This window comes from Bos grunniens, chromosome 17 (assembly GCF_055505025.1).
Source record: "Bos grunniens cultivar Pamir isolate PY7600 chromosome 17, Bosgru_T2T1.0, whole genome shotgun sequence".
In the NCBI taxonomy this organism is placed as follows: Eukaryota; Metazoa; Chordata; class Mammalia; order Artiodactyla; family Bovidae; genus Bos; species Bos grunniens.
Window position 1 is genome coordinate 73,153,874 of NC_141181.1, and position 25,453 is coordinate 73,179,326.

The window sequence follows — 25,453 nt, forward strand, 5'->3', positions numbered from 1 at the left end:
GCTGTGGCAGGGATACGTGGAGGGACACAGACGTGCAGAGCAGGCCCGTTCTCGGACCCTGACAAGCGCTGTGACCAGCTCTGAGACCGAGGCCTGGGTGGCCAGCCGCCTTGCACGTTATCCGGGACACGGGGATGTCCCCAGGGCACAGGCCAGCTAGGCGCCTGGGTCCCGTCTCCTGGGCAGGGAAGAGCCCCGGCAGCCTTGAGGGCCCGCACCTCAGGCAACCTGACGTGTTCTTGAAGACGGTTGTCCACTCGGCGTCCCGTGGCTTGGAGTCCTCATTGGGCTCCGGCTCCCAGCCCGAGTTCGGCACGATGACCTCGTGGGTCAGCGTCTGCAGGCCATGGTCTATGATGACCATCTTCAGAGGCTCGTAGGATGACAGGTTCCAGAGCGTGCCTGTGAGCACCATCGACCCGCCTGGGCTGACCGCAGGCTCTGTCTGCCCTTCCTCCCCAGAGGGCCAGCTCAGGGATCCCCTCCTCAACCAGCTCAGCCCAGCTCACACCAGCCATGGTGAGAGGCTGTGGGCACTCTGGCGTACAGGGGAGGGGAAGGAGCCCCCAGGGGCCGGGACACGGGAGGGGCTGGCAGGTGCACCCCTTCCCAGCCACCCAGGCAGCTGGGACTGTGCTCCAGGGTCAAGAGGTGGTCTTCACGTGACCCGCACCCAGCCACGGGCCCACCACTTCCCAGGAGGACCAGGGAGGGAGGGGTGGAGGAGTCGTGGTGGGGAGCTGGGGGCCGGGGCGGGCGCCTCACCTGTGACAAGCTCGCGGACTTCGCTGTCCCGCGCTGCCCGCAGCAGGCGCACCAGGGCGGGCACTCCGCCACAGTCCCGGATGGCGGCCTTGTTGTCGGCGTCCCGGCCGTAGGAGAGGTTCCGCAGTGCCCCGCAGGCGCGGCGCCGCACCTCCGCCCGCGGGTGGTCCAGCAGGGCCACGAGCAGCGGCAGCCCCCGCAGCTGCCGCACGCGCCTCTTGACGGCCTCGTTCTCGAAGCACAGGTGCTGCAGGTAGGCGGCCGCGTTGGCCTTCACGGGGTCCACGGGGTGCCGCAGCATGGCGAGCACCTCGGGCAGCTCGGGGTCCCGCCAGCGTGGCTCCTTGCGGGCACTGTCTGCCGAGGGCGAGCGCCGCACCACCCGCTCCAGGCTGCCCAGGCTGCCGCGTTCTGGCTGCGCCAGGGGCGCCGCGGTGGCGGGGAAGGACGGCCGCTCCTCCATCAGCTCGCCGCCGTCGTCCGCCACGTCCTCGTAGGCCCTGGGCGAGAGAGCACGCGCGTGACCATCCCCTCACGGCTGCGGCCCTGCCCCCAAGCCATCGCACTGGCTGTCGGGCAGGTTGTCCCCAGACCCGGGGAGTCGCTCACTCCCGCCACCAGGCAGACCCCCGACTCCCAGCAGAAACCTGGTGTTTCTGTGAAACACCAGGATGGGGTCCCACCTCCCGCGAGGCCCAAGTGCAACCCCTGCACACAGCCTTGCTGGTAGGACTACGTGAGGGGCCACCAGGCCCGGGGTCAGATGTCCAACCCCCTTCCAGGTGACGGGCTGCGGCTGGGCAAGTGTCTCGCCTGTGGGCATGTTCCCACTCGCAGATGGAGACGCTGAGAGCGGGAGAGACAGAACCAGAAGTGCCGGCGGGAAGGGAAGGGCCGGGGCTTGGGTTCTGGGCACCCCTGTGCAGGGGCAGGCGTCTGGCCCAAGCTCAGACAGACGCCCTGAGTTTGTATCTCCGGGGCCATCTAGCTGAAGCGGGGGCGGGAGGTGCCGGTGCTTCACCAGCTTCTCTGACTCCTGACCTGCACGAGGGGACCCAGTGCAGCCCCCCAGGCCTGAGCCCGCCCTTGCCGCTGTCCCCGAGAAGAGCCAAGGCCGATCCCGCAGCGAGACTGCCCAGGTGGTACCCTGGCACGGGGCGCAGGGCGGACTTCTTGGAGGTGGCGGTAGGGCACAGGGCTCACCTGGAGCGCAGGCCCCGCCCACAGTCCGGCCTCCTCCGCGCGGCGGTGCCGTAGTCCGACTCCAGCTCAGGGGCCCCTTCTTCGTCGGCTGCCAGGCTGCGAGCGTCGTCCTCCAAGCCATACGGCTCCGCCTGGAACCGCTCGGGCTGTGAACGGCTGGCCGGCGGCCCCGGCTCCGGCCCTGGCCCCACAGGAAAGGCCTCCCGGCGGCTGGGCAGGGTGAAGCAGCCATCGCCGGGGCCTGGGCCTGGGGGGCCTCCGCGTGGGGGCCGGACGCCCAGCCCTCGAGACAGGCTTCCGTAGCCGGGGACGTCGCGGGGCTCGTCGGGAAAGCCGCCCCCGCCGCCGAGGCAGGTGCGGGAGAGCGTGGCCGCTGGGCCGCCCCCACGCAGCAGGAAGTGCCGGTCCAGGGGGCCGTCGGTGAAGGGGCCCAGGGGGGGCCCGCCGTCCAGCAGGGGGAGGCCGTCGGGGCCCACGGGCACCTGGCGCAGGGTCCTCGTGGTCACCGTCTTGACTGTCTTGGTGACCTGGTGGGCAAGGGGGTGGCCGGTGGGCGGGCAGCCTGGGAGGCCAGGGCGGCTCGGCCCTGCGCCCTACGCCGGGTGGACACGCAGGAGGCGGGGCGCCGTGTACCTTGGTCTCCGTGCGGCGCGTGGTGCCGTCTTCCGACGTGACGATGGACACGTGGGAGGTGGGCGTGCCCGGGTCCTCTTCCACCGTCACGGTCTCCTCCAGCACCTCGGGCGCCTCCGGCATCGTGGCCAGTGAGGCCTGGCTGCCCGGGCTCTGCTCCTGGGCGAGGGGACAGGTGTCGGCAGGACAGCCCCGAGCTCACCATCCCTGGGCACGGACGCCTCCCCGCTCTCCTGCCCCAGGCCCATCTCAGCCGGGGCGGCATGTTCCTGCCTCTGACAGCGGAGGGGCTGGTCACCCGCTTCCGGGTGGGGAGGATTCCTGAGGGCTGAGCGAGTGGGTAAAGCCCGGCTCCCCATGTGGTGCGCAGCCTTGCGGGGGGGAGGGGGGCGGCCTTCGTGGGGGCTGTGCGGCTGGGCTGCTGCTGTTCCTGGAGACCCAGGCGCCAGCGGGACACTCATGATCCCTGGTGGGTCTACCTCCCTGCCCACCTCAGAGCGCAGAGGGTGGCAGGTTCTGCACTGTTCACTGGCTCCTGGAGGCCACACCCAGGCTCCCGCCACCCCCCAGGGCCTGCGGACGCCCTCGCAGGACAGAAATACCCAGTTCCCAGAAAACCCTGCGCACCCGGAGCAACAAAATACCCTGGGTCCTTCCGGCCGGATGCTCAGGGCTGCTGTGTGGGCAGGGCCTCCCTCGGTCCAGGGCCCGGTGCCCGCTCCCCGAGACCTGGTGCCAGGTCAGAGCCTAGAGAGGCTGGATCTAGGCCAGCGGGGCCCAGCCGACCCCGGAAGGGAGCCCTGGTGTCCCCTTCCTACACCCTGCCCCAGTCTCCCCAGCCGGGCCCTTAGCTCTCAGCACCCCTTGCCAACATCCCCGCAGACAAGACAGCGCTGCACAGAGGCGCTTCTGAAGGCCACGGGCCTGCGGGTCAGACTTTCTTGAGGGTAAACTGAGGCTCACAGAGGCCAGGCCAGCCCACAGCACGGCTGGGCCGGATCCCTGCCGTGCCGAGCAGCACGAGGTCCCCCCTGCCTGCACCAGCACCCCAGGACCAGCCTCTGGCCAGGAGGGGCAGTGGCTGAGATCCAAGCCCTAGTGGGTGGCGCAGGGGCGCACACTCCTGGGTCAGCAGGAGGCCAGGCCCTGTTCCACGGCGAGACCCGTACCCTGATGGGTGGGGTCCCGTCCTAAAGGAACGCGTGTCCCCCAACTGCACACAGTGCTGGGGTCGGGGCCTCCTCGGGGTCCAGGGGGAGCCTGAAGGACTAGCCCGCAGGCTCTGGTGCCAGGGGCTACGGAACGCGCCCCTCCTCCAGAAGCAGGGCCCTGAGGACGGGTGTGGTTTTATAAAGTGATGCTGAGGCCTGTCGGAGGGCAGAGTGTGAGCAGGATGTGTGCGCTGCTAACAGGACCCCAGAGCCCCGGGAAAGGCTTCCCGGCCATACATCACCCCTCGCGGGCCTCAGCCCGGCAGCACCTCCACGATCCTAGAGAGCAAGTAGCAGGTCTGCCGGGGTCCCGGTCCGGAGGAGGGAGGCCGCCCCCCAAGGAAGAGAAGCAGGTGGAGGCCTGGGATGGGGACATGGGCGGTAGGCCCAGCAGAGTGGCCTGGCTCTTGCTGAGGGCCCTGGGGAGCCAGTGAGGTGCAGGGGCAACCCACAGACCCTCAGCACTCCCGTCCCCTGCATCTGCACTGGTCAAGGGAGGGGCATGAGTGTGGCAGGCAGTGGGCACTCTGCTGGCACAGGGGGCCAGGGGCCGGCAGGCCGCAGGCTATGACGCCAAGAGGATGGAGGGCAGGGACTCCAAGACCTGTCATGGGAGGGCCCTGGGGAGGTGTGCGTAGACTTGCATACGTTAATTCTCTCCGAGAAGAGGCCCCGCCCCACTGGGCTCGGGCTTCTGGGAGGGCACAGGGGGTGCACCCCTTGGGTCTCAGTGCCACTGGTGCCTGGCTGCCCAGCCTGTAGACACTGTGCAGTGGGGGGCTGAGGGTGTGGGGTCCAGGGGAGCCAGGAGCCCAGGAAGGCCTGGCGGCCCTGTGGCAGCTCCCACCAACACCAGCCCAGGCAGCCCGGCAGCGGGATCCCGAGGCCCTAAGAGCCCCCGCTGGCAAGTGACCTCAGGGAGCTAAAAATGGCGATGACTTCACCGGGGCAGGCGGGCAGGGAGGCGGCAGCCTGAGTCAGCCAGGGAGCATGGGGAGGCCTGGCCCCTGTACACACGCCTGGGCACACGCATGCAGACAGGGACCTGGACACACATGTGCACTCACACACGCGTGCAAGAGCACCCAGCCCGGTTCCCGGGCTCTCCCAACAGCACCTATCACCCACACCCCCATGATACCACCCCCCACCTTCTACCTGTGCCTCCAGGCTCCCTCAGCACCCCTGGCGTCCACCACAGGGACGGTAGGAGCCAGTAGGTGGGGGAGCTAAGGCCTGGGGGCCGCGGGGGCCCGAGGTCAAACCATGGCTGGTGCCTCCAAAACAGCTTTGGGGTGAGGACGTGGGGTCACTGACTGACCTCCAGGACATGGTTGGCGCTCACCAGAGGTTGTGGACCACCCTGCTTGCACCCCTGTCTGGCTCCGGGCCCTGCTCCAGGGCCCCGTGTCCTGTGTCCACCTACCCAGGCCAGCTGAGCCTCAGGGACCACCAGCCCTGCAGCCCCAGACCGCCCTCATACCCTAGACACGGAGCCCCCCAACCCCCATCCCGACAGTCCCGTCCACCGCCTCTCCACCCCGTTCTTGGCCCGGGCCCCACCCTTGCCTCTCACGCTGGGATAACCATCCAGCCTCCCGTCACCTCTCCCCTGAGCCCACGTCAGTTCCGTGGTCCTCCCGTCCATGGTGGCTGGGTCCACAGCCCCTGGGCCCGGCCCAGCAAGGGGCTGTGTCCAGGCCTGGGGTTTCCCATGAGCTCCTGGAGCTTGTGCACAGGGCCTGGTCCAGGATGCCAAGCCAGGGGCCGGAGTGACCAGCACCCCACTGCTCTCAAGAGGGTCCCCAGGGCCCAGAGCTAGAGGGCCCTGGGCCGGCTACACACCTGGGCTCAGCTTCCTCACACGGAAACAGGAGGAAGCCAGGTGTCCAGGCTGTGGGACAGGGGGATAGCACCAGTCCTGCCTTTGTGACCAGATCTAGGGTGTGCAGGGCATAGAAAAGTGACCCGGGGGACAAGGCAAAAGCCCAGAGCAGCCTCTAGGGGCGCGTGCGGCGATGGCAGGAAGGCACAGGAAACAAGCACAGGCACAGCTGGGGGCCAGGACGGGGTCCCCGAGGCGCGGATCCACCCCCACTGCCTGCCTTCCCCGGAGGAGCACTCAGTGTCCGTCATGAAGACCAGGATGTGGGGTGCCCACGACCCCACTGGCACACATGGGATGGGTTACGGCCAATGTCCAGGCCCTGGAGTGCGAGATGGCTGCTGGATGAATGAACGGAAGGGGAGGATCGCCAGTCCCCTACCCTGCATGGCCATCCTGGTAGGGTCTAGGCCAGGCAGCGCAAGCCTCTGTCCCCAGGGAGCAAGTTCTTGGCCACTACAGAAGCCCTCTCCCGTCCTGCCCAGAACAGCGGGGCCCAGCCTGGCTGACTGGAAGCTCACCCCTCCACAGCAGCACTCCACCTGCGAGTGCACAGCCCCAGGCCAAGTAACCAGAGGACACAGGGTGGTGGGTGCCCTGCAGACTAGGGGAGCGAGCCTGTGGGCGACAGCAGGGTGGGCTTTCCCCTAACCCAGCTTCCCCAAGCCCAGCCCGCAACCATCAGCCACATGGTGGCCCCAGATGCCCTCGGCTCCCCTGAATTGGTCCCTCGGTCTCTGGAGCCAGCAGGCACCTAGCTGTCCAGCTGGGCAGGTGTCCAGACCCACCTCTTGCCTTTCCCCTCTGCCTCAGTTTCCGTGCCTGTAAGTGCACCACCCCACACACACTCTTGAGCAAGCGTGCAGGCTATCCACCAGCCTTCCCCGGTGCTGGTGGTGCTCGGAGGTCACCCCCTCGCCTCTGCACGTGGGCAGGGCAGGCCCCCAGCCCTCGCTCCACGTGCGCTGCCGCGGCAGACCAGCTTCCATTAGAATCCTGAAGCTCCTGCGCGGCCCCCCCAAGCCGGGGCCCTGGGAACATGGGGGAGGCGTAGCCGCGCCGCCCTCTCCAGACGCGGCCTCCCTCCTGCAGCAGAGGCGCCACTCCGGGAGGCCCTCCCACCACCCTGTCCCAGGCACCTGTCCGGGGCGCTGGCCGGGGTGCGCCCGCGGCCCCCCGCCTCCATGGCCCCAACCCCGGCCCGCTCTCCGCACCCCCGGCGGCGCGTCCACTCAGCCCCCACGCCCGGCCCCGGCCCCGGGGGCGCAGACAATAGCTGCCTCAGGCCGGCGGCTCCACAAACAAAAGCGGGTCCTCCCGAAGGGCCAGCGCCCCGCCCTCCGCCACCGGTCCCCGAGACGGAGCCCCCGCCCGGGACCAAGTTCCTTCCAACCTGTCTGAGTTCGGCCGGCATCGGGCCGGGCGCGGGGGACGCGGGCCGGCGGCGGCGGCGGCTGGACCGGGATCGGCTCCGGTGCCTCGGCCGCTCGGGTCGGGCTCGGCGGACTCGCTCCCGGCGGTCGGACCTGGCTGAGCGGCGGCTAGCGGCCGACGGGCGGGGCGGGGCGAGGCGACGAGGCGAGCGGCCAATCGGGCGGAGCCAAACTGGGGCGGGGCGGCGAACAGCCAATGGGGCGGGGCCAAGGTGGGTGGGGCGGAGCGAAACTGGGGCGGGGCGGAGGGCAGCCAATCGGGTGGGGCGGCGCCCAGCGGGCGGGGTGGGCCGCAGCCAATCGGTAGGGGCGGCGCCCGGCGGGGGACGGGGCGGGACGGGGCGGGGCGGGGCAGGGCCGGGGTCGCCCTCCGCCCCCGCGGCCGGTCAGGGCTCCCGGTCCCCACGCCGCGGCCGCGGGGCTGGCATTTTCCCGCTGAGCCCTTCCTCGACCTCGGTTTGCTCCCAGTGAAAGCGCTCCCCACCCCTGCAGGTGGCCCAGAGGCCTCTGAGACTTGAGGTCCCCCGCTCTGGGTCCCCCAGCCGCTGAGCGGTGTCAGAGCAGACAGATCACAGAGAGGGGAGGGAGCATCACTGTTGGGTGGCTGGGTGAAGGCTGGCGGGCCTAGCTGGCCTCAGACCCTCTCCTCCCGCCTTTGATGTACTAAGCGGTGGCTGGGGTGGGGGCGGTTATCAGGGCTTCTGACCCGTCTGGGGGCTAACTCTCCGCCTGCAGCAGGCCACTCCCGGGAGTCTGGCTCCCCCTAAGGGAACACAGACCTGGGGGAGGTTCGGGGGGCTGGGCACGAGAGGGGGCCCTGGCCTGGGCTCTCTGCTTTCCACCCACTTCTCCCCAGACCCCCTGTCCCTTCCAAGTCACACCAGCACACGGGCCATGCAGCCAGCATGCTCAAGCTCTCTGGGTGTCCACTGCATGTCCTTCTAAGCCTCAGTTTTCCTTAAGTTGCTCCTAATCACTGGTCCCTGTAACTCGGAGCCACACGAGGCAGGAGCAGCAGACGGGACCACTGCCCTGAGAGAACCTGGACGCTTCGTGTGAGTAGATCCTTGTCCCAAATTTCACACTCGGCTGGTGCCACGGCCACACCCCCATCTCGGCCTGGCCTGCTGCTGGCCAGGTCCCTACAGGTGACTCCTGCCACACACACATTGGGTGAGGGCCAGCCCTGCTCCAGCCAGCCTGCTCTAGGTGTCCGGAGGAGGCCACTCTTTCTGCTGGACGATGAAAGGCCTGCAGTCAGGCCTACAGCACAGCCTTGGGGTCATGGCAGCCCCCACCCCTTGGCTCACCAGCCCCAGCCGCCTGCCTGGCCACCAGCCTCCAAGCTTCATAGACCTGGGCTCTGACCCCAAGGGCCAGGTCCAGGCAGCTGAGGGTCACAGGTGGCTCACCAGGCACCTCCTGCTGAGACGGGGCTGGGAAGCAGGTGCAGTGTGGAGGCCGCCAGGCCCAGCGGGCTACATGTGGCCTGGCCTCCCCAGTGTCCCCATCAGTCCTGCTAGTCTGGTCTCAGCCTGAGAAACCATCTCCTGCCTAGAGACAGAATACCAGGGGCAGGGCTGGAGGGCCCCCGGTGGGAGGGGCAGTGGCCGGGGAAGGTGGTGGCCTTTCAGGCCAGGGCAGCTCCAGGCTATGGGAACGTCTTCCCACCGGGTCATCGACCCTCAGCGCACCCTCTGGGCTGGACGCCAGAGCCCTTTCTGGACTGGGAGGGCTGGAGCCTGGAAAGAGCACCCAAGAGTAACCTTGGGGTCATGGGCTGCCACTGTCCCCATGAGGCCCAGCCGGCTGTGTTGCTCCCCAAGTTTGGGGGTGCAGGCCTCACTGTCTGGAGTGGCCGGGGTCCAGGGGGCCACGGGGCGGCCCTCGTACCTAGACCCACTTGGCTTCAGCTCCAGCCTCTGTGAACCAGCTGTGCGGCCTCGTCAGCGCCAGCCAGCATGGAAAGAGTTGCCCAACGTGTCCGGTCTGTGGAGAGGTGTCTTTGGCTGTGACCACGGACCTAGCTGGGCTGTGCGTGCAGACTGCCCACCATCAGATGAGGACATCAAGGCTTGGGGAAGTCACTGGCCATGTCCCCCATCTGACCACGGGCCACTGCTTCTGAGTCCCACACACCCAGGCTGGGCAGCCGAGCCTGCTGGGCCAGTCTCGGCCCGGACCCGTACCCTGCTCCCTCTCTCTCTGGCCACAGGGGCCTCGTGTCCCCACTCTGCCAGTGTGAGTCTGGCTCCCCTGAACCCTGCCAGCGCCCTGCCCTGCACCTCAGCCTGTCACAGCAACCTCCAGGCAAAGCGTTCCCTCCTCTGCCGACACCCCAGGAGCCAGCCCCCACCTGTGGTTTGGCAGTAGGGCACAGCTCACATGGGGAGGAGCCCAGGAGGCCGCACGGGACTGTCCATCCCCACTTCAGAGTTCTCAGGCCAGGAGCAGACCAGGCTCACTCCTCCTGGGGTGGTGCAGGGCGGTCGCCGTCATGCTCCAGGCAGCAGGCAGAGCCCAGCCTTACCTGAGCCTTCCTGGTGGCTGGCCTGCTGACGGACGCAGCAGCAGCGAAGGCAGGGGGACTCCGTGGAAGCCGAACCCTCTGCGTGCCCAGGCTGAGTGCTGAGCCGCCCAGAGGGGACCCTGCCCAGCCGCCTGGGCCCCGGGGCTCCCTCAGGCGGAAAGCGCCCTTCTGAGAGTATGGCTGTGTCCTGCCCCCTTGTCACATGATGTCCTGCACACCCAGGGGGGCCGGAATCCCACTCCCTTTCCCTCCCGAGGCCCCAGGAGGCCTCAAAATAAGTGGCTGCCTGCGGGCTTGTGGTCCACCGGGGTCCCGTTATTGTCTTCCCGCTGGGCCGAGTCCCAGGGCTAGTACCTGCAGAACCAGCTGTTGCCAGGCCATGGGCAGGGACTGCCCGCCGCCTGCGCCAGGCTGCTGGGCGCGCTCCAGCTGCAGGGCGACATGGCGCCGCTCCTGCTCCAGCGCCCGCGTCAGCAGCTCGAAGCGGGCCTCCTGCTCTCTCACCGAGGCCAGGATGGTGGCGGCCGAGCGCACGCTGCAGTCCTCCATGACCAGGGCGCCAGCTGCGGGCAGAGCAGAGCAAGTCAGGGTGCGGCCAGGGCAGGGGCCCAGGAAGGCGTCGCGGGCCCCCTGCCCACCCCACTCTCAGAGCACGTGACTCACGACCAAACCAGAGCGTGCAGCCCTCTGGAGAGACGCCACATTGATTAAATTCTAAATTAAAAGCCATTAATCCAAGGCTGGCCGGAAGCAGCCGGCTCCCTCCCCAGGGCGTGCGGGGCTCTGACCCAGGCTCCCCGCTTCCTGCCGGGCCTGGCAGAACTGTGGGCCCTGAGCCCACGGGGGAGGACTGGGGAGGGAAGGGAAAGTACGGAAGAGCAGGCGTGACCAGCTCTCAGACCTCCCAGGTCCTCCGCTGACCAGGGCACCCGCCAGCTCACCACAGCCTCGCGGCCCCCGCGCAAGCCCAGCTCAGAGGTGGACGCTGGGGCCTGGAGAGCATGGGAGGCCCCTCTGTGGCCACAGGAATGGCCCGGCGGGCCCAGGGCGCCAGCGCACAGGGAGTGGGAAGCCGCCCCGCGGCCGCTGGGCGCCCCAAAAGGGTCAAATGAGCTGCTCACAGGCCCAGGTTGTGCTGGCCGCGAGGACAGAGCCCAGGGAGGAGAGTCAGCCCTGGGCTCGGCTTGTACCAGCGCGGCTGGGCTGGGGGCATGGGCACACCTCAGAGACACCCCCGTGCCCGTGACAGATGGGCAGAGCACGGCCCCATGAGGGAAGAGGCCAGCAGGGCCCCAGAGCTGGCCTTTGCCTGCCCAGCGCCTGTTACGCCAACGACACAGCAACCAGCTGAACTACCAGGACAGCGGTTGGCGCGGGTAGCGGGCCACTGCAGGCCATGCGTTTTTAAGCTGGACCGAGAAACTGTGACGATGCCTCCCCTGGCAGATTCAGGGGACAGGTGGGCACCAGGCTCACCTCCCTGCTGGCCCGGGAGGCCTGGGGGCTGGGAGTGTGTGCCCTGTGGGACTGCGGTGACCTTCGCCCTCCTGCCTGGCCAGCACCTTCCCTGCCCCCGTCCACTAGTGAGGGCCTCGCACTGCCCACCGGGCACACCCCCGCCCAGACCCTGACCCCAGCATCCTGAGTCCTGGGTGCAGGTTGCTCATGGGGATGGGGGATGTCTAGCAGGAAGACAGGGACAGACACACCGTCCAGAGACCACCTCGCCTGTCCTGGGGCAGGTGACCAGGCTGACCACCCCTGGGAGGAGCCCCGGCTGGGTGGAGAGATGGAAGGGCAGGAAGCAGGTGGAAGGGAACGCAGGGGAGCACTGAGGGGAGCACGGAGAGCAGTGAGGGGAGCACGAAGAGCGATGAGAAGGAGCACTGAGGGGAGCACGAAGAGCAGTGAGGGGAGCACGAAGAGCAGTGAGGGGAGCACAGAGGGGAGCACAGGGGAGCACTGAGGGGAGCATGAGGAGCGTTGAGGGGAGCACAGGGGAGCACGGAGGAGCACTGAATGGAGCATGGGGAGGGGTGAGGGGACATGTGGATGCTGCAGGGGGGCGGGGGTGTGGGTGGGTTTTGAGGGGGCAGTTCGGGGAGGAAGGGAGGCTGGCCACGGCATGAGGGGGCGGGCAGCCGGGGGCCTGAGTGGGTGGGCAGGGGTGAGGTGGACACCCCCCCTGGGGCTCCCAGCCGGCCGGGACAGCACTATGGCCAGCCCGTGCTCCCCCAGGAGGGCATGGGTGCCCAGAAGGACTGGCGGGGCACTGACCGTCCCCGAAACCGTGCCTGCACTCGGGCATCTGTCTTTGTGCTGAGCCAGCCGCTCCTCCTCCTCACAGGCCTGGCCAAACCCGGCTCCAGAAATCAAATTATGGGGACGGAGTCCAGTCTGGGCTGAGGAATTAGAGGAATTTCCGATGGGTCAGGCCGGCGGGGAGGCGGGCAGGAGGCCGGGGCTCCAGGGCCCTCCCCTCGCGCAAGGCCTGCTCCCCAGCAGGCCTGCTTCCCGGCGCCCCTGACCTCTGCGAGGGAAGGACAGGGCTCTGCTTCCTCACTGGCCCCTTCCTCCGGGCGCGAGGGGAGTGGGCCGCAGCCCACCGCCTGGGAGGGCGCCGTGTTGCCCTGGCCCCGTGAGGGCCTGCCTTCACCCCGCTGCCCCGTGGGGATCAGAGGGCGCCCTCAGCCCTGGGGAGAGCTGCTGGCCGAAGCCACGAGGACGGTGCGGCGCTACGGCCAGGCGGGGTCCGCACCCGCCCATCATGGCGAGGCCCGCGGGGTCACCCGGAGCTGATGCAGGGCTGGGAGTAGGCCTGGGTGGGAAGAGACTGTCCTCGACCATAAGACCGTGGAAGAAACTGCAGAGGAGAAAGGACTGGCTCGCCTTCGCGAGAAAGAAGGGTTTCTGAACATCCAGAAAAAGCGCCTCTGGACGAGGTTGTCCTTGGTGGAGTGAGTGCTCAGACGGGAGCCGCTGGGCCGCACGCCTACCACCGTGGAAGCCGGGCAGGCTCATGGGACACACGCCATCGCTCTCCACTGTTGGTGTGTTTCCAGTTTTCCACGATAGGCAGTAGGAAAAAAACCACAAGACCGAGATACCGTCGACATGCGGGAACCAAGGGTTCACAATGTCCAGTAGACAAGTGACCCCCTTCATCTACACGGTGCCCGGAGGAGCCTGCAGAAACCAACACCCAGCCCAAGAGCAACAAGGACGCCTGCCAGGGGTCCTAGGCTTCCCTAGTGGCTCAGCTGGTAAAGAATCCGCCTGCAGTGCAGACCCCGGACGACCTCTGGGTTGGGAGGATCCCCCAGACAAGGGAAAGGCTACCCACTCCAGTATTCTGGCCTGGAGAATTCCAAGTCCATGGGGTTGCAAAGAGTTGGACACGACTGAGCAACTTTCACTAGACCCCACTAGACCAGGTGTGTGGCCCAGCGATGCTGTGTGCAGGATGAGTGTGGAAATGGTCACACGCGCGCACATTAGCACATACACACGGGAAGAAGGGCACGTTGGCCGTGGTGGGGCTCTGGGTGGAGGGGTGCATGAACCACTGGCGTAGGCAGGAAGCAGGTAAGAGCTGGGAAGGAGGGTGCCCCTCCCCACAGCAGCCGGTAGGTGAGGGTGGGGCCTGGAAACTCGCCCCAGGGGCCCCGAGGGAAGCAGCCGGTCTTCAGGGAGCTGGATGTCAGGCTGGACATCAGCTTTGCCCAGCAGAGGAGGTACCCTGCTGTCACCTGGGCCAGACACTGCAGGGGTGGGAGGTGGACACAGATGGCCCTTCGGTGACCTCCTCCTGCCCCCAGGCCGTCCCCATGAACACCCAGGAGCACCCACTGACTGCACAGAGGATGGCCGCTCTGGGCAGGGGCAATTCCTGAGGGCTTCCTGCCCCACACAGAGGGGGTGCCCGGGGCCTGGGCAGCACTGATCAGCCGCAGGGCAGGGGCCTACTGGACGGGCAGTCTGGGAGGACCGGAGGATGTGAGGGGCAGTTGCAGGAGGCCTGGGGGCAGGCTAAGGCAGGAATGCTTTCCGGGGCATGTGGAGCCTGAGGTCCGACATCCAACAGCCTAGGGCTGGGTCCAGGGCCGAGGCCTGGGAGCAGCCAGGGGGCCGCAGGCTGCACACAGCAGGGACAGGCCTGGCCCTGGCCAGAGGGTGGGTGAGCATGCCAGCTGCTGGGATGGGAGGCCTGGGACACAGGGAGCCCCCGTCAGACTCGAGAAGGGTCTTGGTCTGAGATTCCTGCTGGGGCGGGTTACAGACACATGCTCCGAGTCACGGGGCCTTGCCGCTCTGGGGAGACTTGATGGACGGCTGCCCCCGCCCCTGCCCCAGACTCTGGCTGCGTCACAGCCTGAGGGCAAAGCCCGACAGGCTCTGAGCGGGGGCTGGGCGCTGAGGACCCCCCCCACCACGGTGTCTGCAGCAGCCAGTCCAGGGCCGCCCCAAGGGAGGGCAGGGCAGGGAGGCACGGGGCTGGTGGGCACACTGCTCTCTGCACCAGCGGCCCACCCCCTCCAGCCCGGCCACGAAAGGGGAGCCCACAGTGAGCTACGTTGGGGAGCGGCCTGTTGTCTGCATCGCCTGCCCCAGGGTCCCTCTGAGAGGTGGCTCCCCCACCCCCATTCCACCCTGGGAGAACCCCTCCACACTGTGCTCTAGGTGGATGCCAGGCCGAGGCATTCCTAAGAGGGGACCAAACCGGGGGGTCCTGCTGGCCCCCAGGCCTGGAAGTCCAGCTCTTGCTTGCCCAGCAGCCAAGAGGTCACTGAGACTTCGATGAGCGCAGGGAGCCACAGCAGGGCAGCTGTCCGTCCAGGCCGAGGGCTGAGGCCCACGTGCACTGGTGCCCTCTGCCCGGAACACCCCTTCCCCTCCAAGATGTAGGACCCCTTCTTCCCAGGCCCCCTCTGTCACCATGGCAACGCCCAAGCTTCCCCAAGAGGGACAGAGGCTCTTTGTGGCAGCACAAAGTCCCTTTGAGGGGCTTCAGCTCCGGGGAGCCTGTGGCCAGCAAATCTCTGGGGGACACGGTTGGGCCCATCAGCCCAGCCCCCGCCCTGAGGCTGCAGAGCCAAGGGAGCCGGAGAGTCTGGTGGTTCGGGATACCACCCCCAGCACCGCTTGCTCACACAAGGGACCCTGGGGTGAGCCCCTGTCCCCAGGGGGGTTGCTCCCTGAGGGGGCCTGGGGACTTCCCATGGCCTCCCCACCTTTGACAGGAGACCTACTCTTCTTGGAAAAGGGGAGGGGGTGGAGGCAGCAGGGAAGCCCCCTGCCGGACGGGAAGTCGGGTTCAGGACACAGTGGGTGGTGTCCGAGACAGTGCAGGTCTGGGGCCAGGCTGGCCCTGTCCCCCGTCCCACCCCACCTTCACCTGCCTGCCCCGAGGGCGTGCAGCTGGGCCAGCCGGGTTGCCTGGGGCAGGCTTGCCGCAGCCAGGACCTCAGGACAGACTGGGGCAGGAGGGGGCCTTGCCGGGGAGGGGAGATGGGACCCCGGGGGCGGTGTGGGCCCAGTGTGGAGCCCCCCAGCGTGTTGCTTGGTCCCCGCTGCCCCCCATCCCCATGGGCCCCAGCCACCCTGGCCACTGCTGAGCAGGCACTTGGCAGTGCCCCGTGTGCCGGGCACCCTGCCCGGCAGCCCTCCCTGGGTGACCTCAGTCTGACCCCTGCAGCTTTGCTAACCCAGCGCCCAGAGCAGGGGCCACAGCCTCGGGGGCAGCACAGGGCGGCGCTGGTCCGGTCGGGTCGGTTCTCTGTGGGCAGACCCACACGGGGCAGGGGCACGGGCTGCCAAGGGGCGGCCCTCCCGGTCAGGGGTGGGGGCTCCTCACCCGCCTGGCCGGCTGCCCCGCCTGCATTCCTGGGAGCTGCTGACTCTTCTGGGCTCCCGGACGGGTTCACACGGACCTCTGTCAGCAGTCCCGGGCCCTCCCCCCACCAAGCCCAGCCCAGGGCCTCGCGGTCCTGTGGCTCAGCTTTGAGGAGGTTCCCTGGGAAGCTCGAGAGTAGGAAACGGGTCGCCTATCCCCTTATTGGGGAATAATGGGGGCCCTGAAGACACAGAGCCCACAGCCTGGGGGCGACGGTGTTAGAAGACCCTCCAGTGGCTGTGGGCAGAGGCAGGGCGGCTGGGTCACCGGGGCCTGAATGAGCGGGCGACCGAGCAAAGCTCGCCCTGGGAAGGGGGCCCCGGGCCCCTCCAGCCTTGCCCCCCAGCCCGCAGCACCTAAGGGCCCCGCTGGTCTGCCCTCGTCCAGGGTCCCGTGTGGCCTCCAGCTGGCACTGGCCCCTCCCGGGGGCCCGAGACCCCCACCTCCTCCCAGAAGCTGAGCTATGCCAGTTCCTCTGCTCCAGACTGCCCTTCCCCCCGACCAGACCGGTGCCTGAAGCCCGGGAGTGCCCATGGCAACAGGTCCAGACACTAGCAGTCTCCAGCCAACAGCACAGTCTCATATTTTATATGCAAACGCCCCAGCAGGGGCAAGGGGCTTCACCCCACCCCACCCCGTGCAGACTGCCTCCACACCCTCCCCTGCCCCTCCTCAGTGCCCCTGCCTGGCTCCCTGACGCCCCCATCCTGTGAGACCAAAGGAGGCGTGTGCTCCGGCCTCACCAGCAGGACGCAGATCACTGCGGCAGGCTGACTGGCAGTTTGGGGGCTTCCTCGGACCCGCCCGCAGGCACACGCCTCTAGCCACCCACACGGTCATGCGCACACACGCCCGTCCACGCTATGCAGCTGTGAGCCCACCAAGCTGCCCCAAGCGGCCTCGCCTGCCCTGGGGAATGGGTGGTGAGTGGTCTCTGACATCCGTGTGCTGGGGGAGGCAAGAGTTTGGCTCCTGGAGGGTCGGGCAGACCCGTGAGGCCTGGCCTGCAGTGCCCAGCCTTGGTCCACACTGGAGGTCCCCACATGGGAGGGGGTGTGTGGCTGGGCCAGGACCCTGGACAGAAGCCCTAGGGCGGCAGAGACCCCAGCGCCCGGGCCGCCCCTGCCGCTCCAGCGCCCCAGAGAGCGGCAGTTAACTGGCACAAGCCTAAGGGAGCTGTTGATACGTGTCCTTGAGAGGTGAAAGACGACCTTGATCTGATGAACTGGGAACAAACTTTAAGAAGGACTGATCACGGACCCCACAGGGATTTGAAGAAAAATGCAGTGGAGGCTTGGCGGCCAGGACACTGTCGAGGCCATGGACAGGCCAGAGGCAGGCCTGCCGAACCGTGGGGACAGCCCAGAGCCGGCGGGACGGGGGAGGGAACGTGAGGCCAGGGCGCCGGGCTACGCCCGCTGGCACGGGGTCCCCGAGAGACCCCAGATCCAGCCGGGAGCCGGCCCACACAGCGGCCTCCAGCAGGGCTGCGGGGTCACGGCGGGCCTGAGCTGTTCACCCAGGAGGAAGCCGGGAAGGCTGTGCTCACGCCAAGCTGGGCTTGCACGGCTCGCTCTCCCCGGGCTCTGTGCCCCGGGAGCTGGGCCACCCCAGGGAGCACCGAGGTGTCCATGGTGCCACCAGGCGGTCTGTGATGTTGGCTCAGCCCCCAGCGGCCCACCCACCCTATCCACAGACAGACGCTCCTCTATGGCCCCGGCTGACAGCTCTGCAAGCCTGACGCCTCCCTTTCTCCTTTCTCATGACATCCCGACATTCCGAGGGTAAACCCAGCTCTGGACATTCTAAGAAAACATCGGGCAGACTTCCCACTGTCAGGGCCGACTGGCCACCCAGGCCCCTCTACCTGCACACTCAACCCCATCCATGGCTGCGGGGCGCCAGGCTCTCCCTGCAGGGCACGAGCAAGCCGAGCAAGCGGAGGCCCCAGAGGACGGGCTGCCAGCCCGCTCCCAGTCTCGTTATCTTGCAAAATGCAGAGAGCAGCAAAGTACATTCAGACGAATGAATGGCCTAATTAGGATTTCACAGAGAGTGAAAATATTTTGAAAAGAGAAAGTTTAACTAAAGGCATATTTGAAATACCAAAGTCATCAATTGCAAATGTCAACCCGGCAACGTGTGCCGGGAGGGTAGGGGGCGTGGGGGCCTCACCCCACCTGACAACAGGCGGCCCTCCCCAGATCGGAGCACAACACCGAAGTCAGGGCGGGGCTGATGACTCGGGGGTGCCCCGTGGAGGGTCCCGCCTGGCCGGGCCGGGGCACAGGCTCAGGGCCTGGGGAAGGAAGCTGACAGGCTGGCCCAGGCCGAGAGCAGAGCAGAGCACCCAGGGAACAGGCAGATGCTGACGTGGCTGGTGAGGCCCCACCCCGTGCAGAGACGCAAACAGGCAGGTGTGGGTGCAGCTGGTGCTGCGTCCCCTGGAGGTCACGAGCGTGCCAAGCCCACACCTAGAGGAGGAGGCCCACACACTCCCTGCAGGCCACCAGAAGCGGGAGAGCCTCGGGGGACCCCCAGGCCCTCCCAGCTGCGGGCAGCCTCACGCTCAGAGGCGGGATGCCACAAAGGGGGCCCGCATCACTCTGCGGGCCTCTGAGAGGCTTCCCCACAGCAGGGACCTGTTCTTGGTCACCAAGGGGGCTCAGATGGGCTGGAGACTCAGGGGGACCAGAGCAGGACCCACGTGCACAGGGCCAGCATGGCAGGGGCCCCCCGACAGCGTGGACCGGCCCGCACCTGCGGGGCCAGCTCGAGGCCACCCAGGACTGTCCCACACAGAGGCTGGTTGGCCTGAGTGTCCAACGAGGACCCGGGGGTCCTGTTTCCAGTTTCCACTGACAGGACACGTCGGTCAGGTAACAGTTCAGATACAACTGTGTCAACCAAGCTCAGCCCTCACCTCCCATCTGCGTCAACACAGACTCCAGGTGGGTGAAGTCTCGGGCGTGGACGCCGACCTGGAAACTCCAACGGGGTGGACGAACGTGTGCTCGCTCGGCCATGCTCAGAGGACACGCGTGGGACATGGAACCATCGGAAGAAGACTTCCATAGCTTCCGCACAGAACATGCAAAGTTTGAAACTTTCTCAAACAGAAAGTCACCAACCACAGGCAAACATTGAAGGCTGTAAAACGCCTGCAGTGGCCAATGCGCACGACCCTGGCCCCAAGAGGCCCCACAGCCTGGACGCAGCCGAGCCTCCTCATCCCGACTGAGCAGGCCCCTTGCGGCCCCGCAGCCTGGCCACTGAGATGCTGGGCTGGTGTTCTCAGAGCTCGCCACCCTCAGCGAGTCCATCGGCACAGCAAACGGACTGCCCGGCCTCGCCCCTCCGCCTCCGTCCCTGCCTCCCTCCCTGGACGCCGCGCCCTGTGCCCTGGAGCTGTCACCGCAGAGGAGCCCACGAGACAGGGCCGGCGCACGCCAGGCACAGCTCCTCCCCCTCTGACCATGGCCAAGTGTGGCTGTGTGTGCTGGAGGCCCCCAGGCCCCGTTGGGCCCTCACGTGGGCCCGTGGCCCGTCACTCCTGGCGGCTCCAGACTCTCTGGTTTGTCAGGAACGGCCCCGAGCAGGATCAGAGCCGGCAGCCTGTGGAACACATGGGCACTGACCCGCTGGGCACCCACGTCAGGGCAGCACAGACCTGCCCGGCTGACGTCCTGGTGGGCGTCCCGCAAGCCTGTGTCCATGGTCCACGCCCAGCCCGTTGGTGGATTTGAGCAGGGCTGGAAGGAGGCCTCACATCCAGCCCTGTCCAGCCCGGGGCACTGTGCCTACCTGGGCTGAGGCTGACCAGAGGCGCCCACACACACTCAGGCCACAGTCCGTCCTTCTGTTGACCATGAGCCGCCCTGCCCTCCACCTGTGTGAGGACGGAACATCCCTGGGGAGGTAGGCACGTCCAGACACCGATTGGCGGGCTCTTCATCCAGAGGGCACCTGCTGAGGCCAATTTGTGGGGCTGAGTCCCTCCTGGACAGGGTCAGACCCCGGCTGGTCATCCCTGGTCATCCCAGCCCAGGGGCATCCTACGGCGCGCCGGCAGGGGCCCGCCCCACAGGACCCTGAGCACGTTCTCGTTCCTCCGCACTGGGTCTGTCGCGTCCGCGCTTAGCACTGGCCGCCTGGGCGTTTCTTACGACTATCCTTCAAAACCTGGAGCGTTCAGAGTTGTAAGCGGATAACCTCTCCGGCTTCCCGAGGCTGGGCGCGCTCTGCTGTGATATGCTCCCACACCAAGGCCAGTGCAGGGGTCCACGCCCCACCTCCCCCAGGTCCCCTGAGGCTGGCCCCATCCGTGTGCCTCGTAGGCAGGCAGCGAGCCTCCCAGGCCCAGACCAAGGACCTTGCAGCTGCCTGTCTCAGCCAGGGTGCTGGGGATGCCTCCCCTCCCTGTGTCCAGGCCTGGGGACGCCTCCCCTCTCTCTGCTTGCAGCCAGGCCTGGCAATACTGCTGAAAAATGAAAAACAGGGTGGTGTGACGGGCGGCAGGCCCCTCCGGGGATCACAGTGACGGGAACTCCCCCCCGGCTCCGCAGTGTCACCCAAGTGGTCTCAAGCCTCCATCCAACCTTTCCTTGCGGACATGGCTCATTCAGGGGCCTGAGGGTGCGGCCTTCTGGCTCCTGGCAGCCCCTTCAACAAGGGGAAGGGTGTCCAGTTGGGGCAGGATTGTGACAGGAGAGCAGGAGGCCAGGGCCAGAGGCAAGAAAGAAGGCGGGGGGCGGGGGGGAGGGCCCAAGCCAGGCATGTGCGTGCACGTGTGTACATGTGTGTGCGTGAGTGCCTGGGAGGGAGGCATGGTTGGGAGTCTGCCCGCTCGTGGCAGGACCTGCGGCCCCCACCGAGGTCAGGAATCAGCGTTTGCTCCGAATGTGATATGTCTGGGGCGCAACTGCTTCTGGCTTAAGCGTTGACAAAGACCTCGTCCCACGAGAACAACGTGCCTTTATTATCAGTCTTGATAACCACCCAACCACGGGAAGAACAGGGCTCCCACCTCGGGGGCTCCAGTGGGCCAAGAAGCCACCAAAGCAGAGGCAACCCGGGGTCCAGGCTGGTGTAGGGGTGGGGGGCATCTTCAGGGCGAGAAGGACTGAGAACCGGGAGGGTCTGGATGGTGCGTGGTGGGCGTGGACCTGGGCGGGGTCTGCGTGCCCAGGGCACCTCACCTCGGCAGCACTGTACCCTAGGGTGCTGGGGGCAGAGCCTCTTAAGAGCCCTGGGGCTGTGGATGGACAGACAGACGGGCAGGCCTGAGACGTGAAGGCAGCAGCAGCGGTGGGGCTTGTGCTGCGAGGCTGAGGGTGCCTGTCGCAGGGAGCCCTCCTCAGCAACCCTCAGAGCTGGTCAGCGGGCTCGGGGGTCCCTGCCGGACAAGGACCCTGCACCAATAGCCCGGGGTCCGAGAGGGCTGCTCCTGCCCCGGAAAGGCCTGTGGTGCCCCTGGCTGGGCAGGAACCCCCTGCAGAGGCCGGCCAAGAGCCAGGATAGCAAGCACAGACCAGAGACACCTGGCAGTGTGAGGGAGCCCCCACGGCACAATCCCAGTCTGGAGGGGTGTAGGGCCCGGGCTGGGGCCAGGGATGGGGGATGGACGGATGGGGCTCAGGCTGGGGGGATGGGGCCCAGGTTGGGGGCCGGGGGGATGGGGCCCAGGTTGGGTGCTGGGGGGGATGGGGGGATGGGGGATGGGGCTTGGGCTGGGGGGGATGGGCCAGCAGCTCTGGGCCATGAAGGGTGGTGAGGAGCCCAAGCTTGCCCTGTCTGGAATCCTGCTCCACCATGGAAATCCTGGCCAGCCCCTGCTGGCCACTGGTCACTCTGTGCATCTTGAAAGGACCCCCTTTGGCTGTGCCCTCTATGCCCCCCAGGACACTGAGGCAGAGAGGCATGGCCTGGTGTTGAGTGGCTGGCACTGAGGCCTGGCCTGGACCCAGGGGCCGTGCATGACAGGATGGCCACTGGGAGCCCGGCCCCAGCCTGCTCCCCCTGCTGTGTCCAGTACCCAGGGGCCTTGCCCTCTCCAGCTTCCCACTCTGGGCAGGGGACCCGGACAGAGCAAAGCTCCAGTGAGTGCTTCTGGGCGCCTGGGGAAGAGGTCCTCCCCCCCCCCACTCCCCCCACCCTCGCACTGGGGGGCTGGGTGGAGCCGCTCTTGCTGGCTGTGGCGGCCCCGGGCGCCCTCTGGTGGCTGCACTCAGCTTGTGCCTGCTCTGCTGGAGGGCGCCGGCGCTCAGGGTGCGCCAGGGCCTCGGTGAGGGCTGTGCCTCACACCCACCGCCTCCCACCACCCGGGGCGGGGGGTGGGGGGGGCAAGGGGGAGGGGCCCCGCGAGTGATGAGGATGCCCCCCAGCTCCGGGCAGGTGGGCTGTGCAGCCCTCCCGGGAGAAGCCCCAGGAAGGGGCTCCTGACCCTGACTCCCCCTGCTTATTCTTGGACCCCGAGTCCCGCTGGTTACTCTCTGACCCTGAGTTGCCGCAGTTCCTCTCTGACCCTGAGTCCCCCCAGTAACTCTCCGACCCCTAGTTCCCACTTACGCTCTGACTCTGGGGTTCCTGCGGAGTGGCTGACACCTCATTTGAGTTTTGATGAGCCACTGCTCATCTGAGCCACTGCTGGGGAAAGCCCCGGGAACCCTGGCCACCTCCCTGGCACCCCACAGCACTTACCCCCAGGACCCCCGCCCCGGCTGTCCCCTCCCTCCCTCCGCTGGTTCAGATGGGCTGGTGTCTCCATTCGCCCCTTGGCTCCTCTTGGAGGTGGAGGATCTCACTGGTGGCCCAGGGGTGGAAGAGAGGGAACCCACCTGAATCCTGTGCAGCACAGATGGGGCTGGTGGTGCAGCCCCCAGGGAAACTGGGAGATGCAGAGGGACCCCTGGGTCCGAGAAGCGACCTGAGGGGCCACCCTGGGGGGAGGCATGTGGCCCAGGCTGGGTGTGTGGGGGGGTGCAGCTCTAGCCTGGCAGGACTGAGGGCGGGCCCTGCTCCCCCAGGAGGCATGTGGTTAGCAGGCATCATGCCCCTGTGGAGAGCAGGGTAGGGGCTAGCCGGGCTGTGCTTGTGGGACCTCCTCCCCAGGCCAGGGCTAGACCAGAGTCCTGAGTGCAGTGCGTGCTCTATGGCCGGCCCTGGGCTGGGTGCCGGTGGACCTCAGACTTGGGGGTGTGGGCGATGGGGGAGAGACAGGGCGCTGTGGAAGGGACGGGCGAGGCTGCGGGAAAACACAAGAGCCAGATTCTCGGCTCCACACGCTGTGGCCGAACCCCAGACCCAGACCGCCTGCTTGGGAACTGCTGCGCGTCCAGATACACTGAGACAGGGCAGGTGCGACCTGCTTGGGCCAGGAGGACCTGCGGGAGCCTGGACCCCAAGGCTCCCAGTGTGGGGCTGGGCATGCCCTCATCGGAAGGACGCCCCTGGGCTCACAGACCCTCACCTGGCGCATGCCCTGCATGGCGACTCGGGTGACCTGTGAAAGGGGTGCGGGGGAGAGGGGGTTTCACACGGAATGAGACCCTCGGAGCAGCTTTTCTCCTTGTTCCTAAAACCTTTGGGTTAAAGGGAAAGGGGCACGGGAGTCTCCAACTCCTGTTTTCACTGTGACACGTTATGCAGAGGTTAGAAATGGTGACATGTTGTAATAACCCAATATTTAATTATTTAAGATCAAAAGAGGCAGGCTGGGGATCTCCGGCTGCGTGCTCAGGATAACAGCCAATCTGGTCCGAGCCCCATTCCGGGTCGGGGGGAACGCGCCTCACACCAGCGGTTGGGGACCCACCAGCGGGGCGCAGGGGAGGCGAGGATGGGGAGCCAGGTTGGGGCTCCGGGCAGGGACCCCGGGCAGCGTTCCCTCCCTTGTCCTCTGGGCGGCGGGCGCGGCGCCGGCGCCCGGGCATTCCCCGTCCCCGCCGTGCGGGTGCTTCCCTGCAGCTAGCAGCCCCGGGAAAGTTCCCCAGCCCCTGATCGGTTCGGCCGATGGAAAGTTTCCGTGGCTGCGTGGCGCCGGCCCAAGGCGCCCGGTCGAGTAGGGGGGACACGGCTCAGGCTGCACCGCGACCGGAGGGGTGCGCGGAGCGAGGCGCACGGCCGGCCGGGCAGGACCCCAGGCCGCGCACAAAGGGACCCGCCCCCGCCGGTCCGGGATCTCGCGCACCGCCGCGCGGTGCGGGTGGAGCGGGGCTGGCCTGGACTCCCGGCACTGACCCCTGCCCAGACCTCGATTCCAGCCCTTGCCCGGCCCGCAGCCCGGATGCCGGCCCCGACCCCGACCCGGGTTCCCGGCCGGAGCCTACCTGGAGCGCGGTTGTGGGCGGCGCCGCAGCACGGCCCCCGCCCCAGACGGGCGTCCGCCGGTCCCTCGGCGCGCGGCGTCCCCGGGAGGGCGCGGATGACCGTCCGGGGGCCTCCGATCGCGCCGGTGCGGGGCGCACCCTCAGCGCCCCGCGCAACCCTGGCCAGCCCTCCGCCCCTTGCGCGGCCCGTGCGCAAAGCCGGCCTGCCGGCGCCGAGACCCTCGCCCCTCCCCGCCGCCGCCACTGTTCTCATTGGTCGGGAGGCCCGGCAACCGGCGCCGATTGGACGAGCGCGAAGGGACGCCGGCTTGCCATTGGGCGCTGGGGGTGTCCGTCTCTGCCGATCACGGCCCCTCGTGGAGCGGCGGAGGCCGGGGCACCTGCCGGGACCTATGCGGCTGTGGCCCGGGCTGCTGGCCGTCCTCTCCCGGCCGCCTTCGAGGACGTGCCCAGGCCATGCGGCCCGCGTGGGGAGCCGGGCAGGCCTGGCGCCCCATCCCAGGACTTGGGCCGGTCGGCTCTATCATCACCCCCAGTTCCTGGGTATCCTCCTCCAGCGCCTGCTGTTGGCTGCACGCCGTGCCCGCCCATCGGCACCAGTTGTGTTCCCCACAGTTCGCGAGGGAGCGTTCTGCTGCTCTCCCGTTTTACAGACGGGAAGCCCACCGAGGCCCGAGGCGTAGAGAGGTTCTCGCCAGCTGTAGGTCACTGGGAGGAGGCGGTGGGGCCCCAACCCAGTCCATCTGGGCGGTCTCCCACCCTCATCGCTCTAGCGTTCCCACTGTGGAGATCCGAATGGGTGGGACCCCTCGGGGAACGGTGGCTTTTCTCCTCCTTCAGGGGTGAATTTACAACACCGTGGGCTTCGCCCACCCAGCAGGGCCCGCGGGACTGGCTTCCTTCCCTGACCCAGGCTGCAGATGGGGGCTGGAAGGAGTCAGAGTTCAGGGAAGGGGGCCTCCGCCCCTGGCCCATCGCCACAGGGCCCAGGAGCCCCGTCTCCCCCTCTCACCCACCCTCTACCTGGCTTCTGGCCAGTTTTGTAGGGCCATCCCTCGGGCATGTGTGAAATGCTGCAGGGAGGGCCAGGTTTCAGCTGGATGTTAGAAGTTCCCACCAGCTGCAGATGCTTGAAGTCAAAAGGGTGACCACACGAGGTCATGATCTCCCATCTAAGGATGTATGTGTTCAGAGGTAGGGTGACAGGGAACCCGTGGTGGCCCTGAGACCCCTACCCTGACCCATTTCATTGGCTGACAGCGGAGTGGGATTTCCACCTCCCCAACCCAAGCATGGCTGCATCCCCTTTGCAGATAATGGGAAGGTGCTGGTCAGGAGGGCTTGGTCACTAGGGGTCCTGCACCTCTGGGCCCAGTGGTTTGGGGCAGATCACTCTGCGGCTGCTGCCTGTTGTCCTCCTGGGCATTGCCACTTGCCTCCAAACCCCAGATTCTGCTTATCCAACACTACCACCTCTCAGCTGGACTGCAGAATCCAGCTGCCTGGAGGGGAATCACTGGCACCACCCAGCTTGACTCTCTTGCCAGGTGGTGGGAGGAGGACTGAATGTCTC

The 25,453-nt window shown here is 67.6% G+C and overlaps 1 protein-coding gene across 19 annotated transcripts in view; it reads right to left on the reverse strand.

The window, feature by feature from the left end:
- Nucleotides 1-24,096, reverse strand: part of ARVCF (ARVCF delta catenin family member) — a 30,533-nt gene extending 6,437 nt beyond the window's left edge. For 6 of the 19 annotated variants that reach the window (XM_086349298.1, XM_086349295.1, XM_086349296.1 and 3 more), the window contains exons 1-5: nucleotides 7,091-7,254; nucleotides 2,602-2,760; nucleotides 1,969-2,495; nucleotides 766-1,265; nucleotides 219-402 (exon numbers count right to left, since the gene is read on the reverse strand). In XM_086349298.1, coding sequence (XP_086205424.1) covers nucleotides 219-402; nucleotides 766-1,265; nucleotides 1,969-2,495; nucleotides 2,602-2,760; nucleotides 7,091-7,111 — 1,391 coding nt within the window. In that variant the 5' untranslated portion in view covers nucleotides 7,112-7,254. Of the gene's footprint in view, nucleotides 1-218; nucleotides 403-765; nucleotides 1,266-1,968; nucleotides 2,496-2,601; nucleotides 2,761-7,090; nucleotides 7,255-10,014; nucleotides 10,224-10,323; nucleotides 10,423-23,880 lie in introns of those variants that run through there. The other 13 variants (XM_086349290.1, XM_086349288.1, XM_086349287.1 and 10 more) reach the window with 10 other exon arrangements.
- Nucleotides 24,097-25,453: the final 1,357 nt, after the last annotated feature.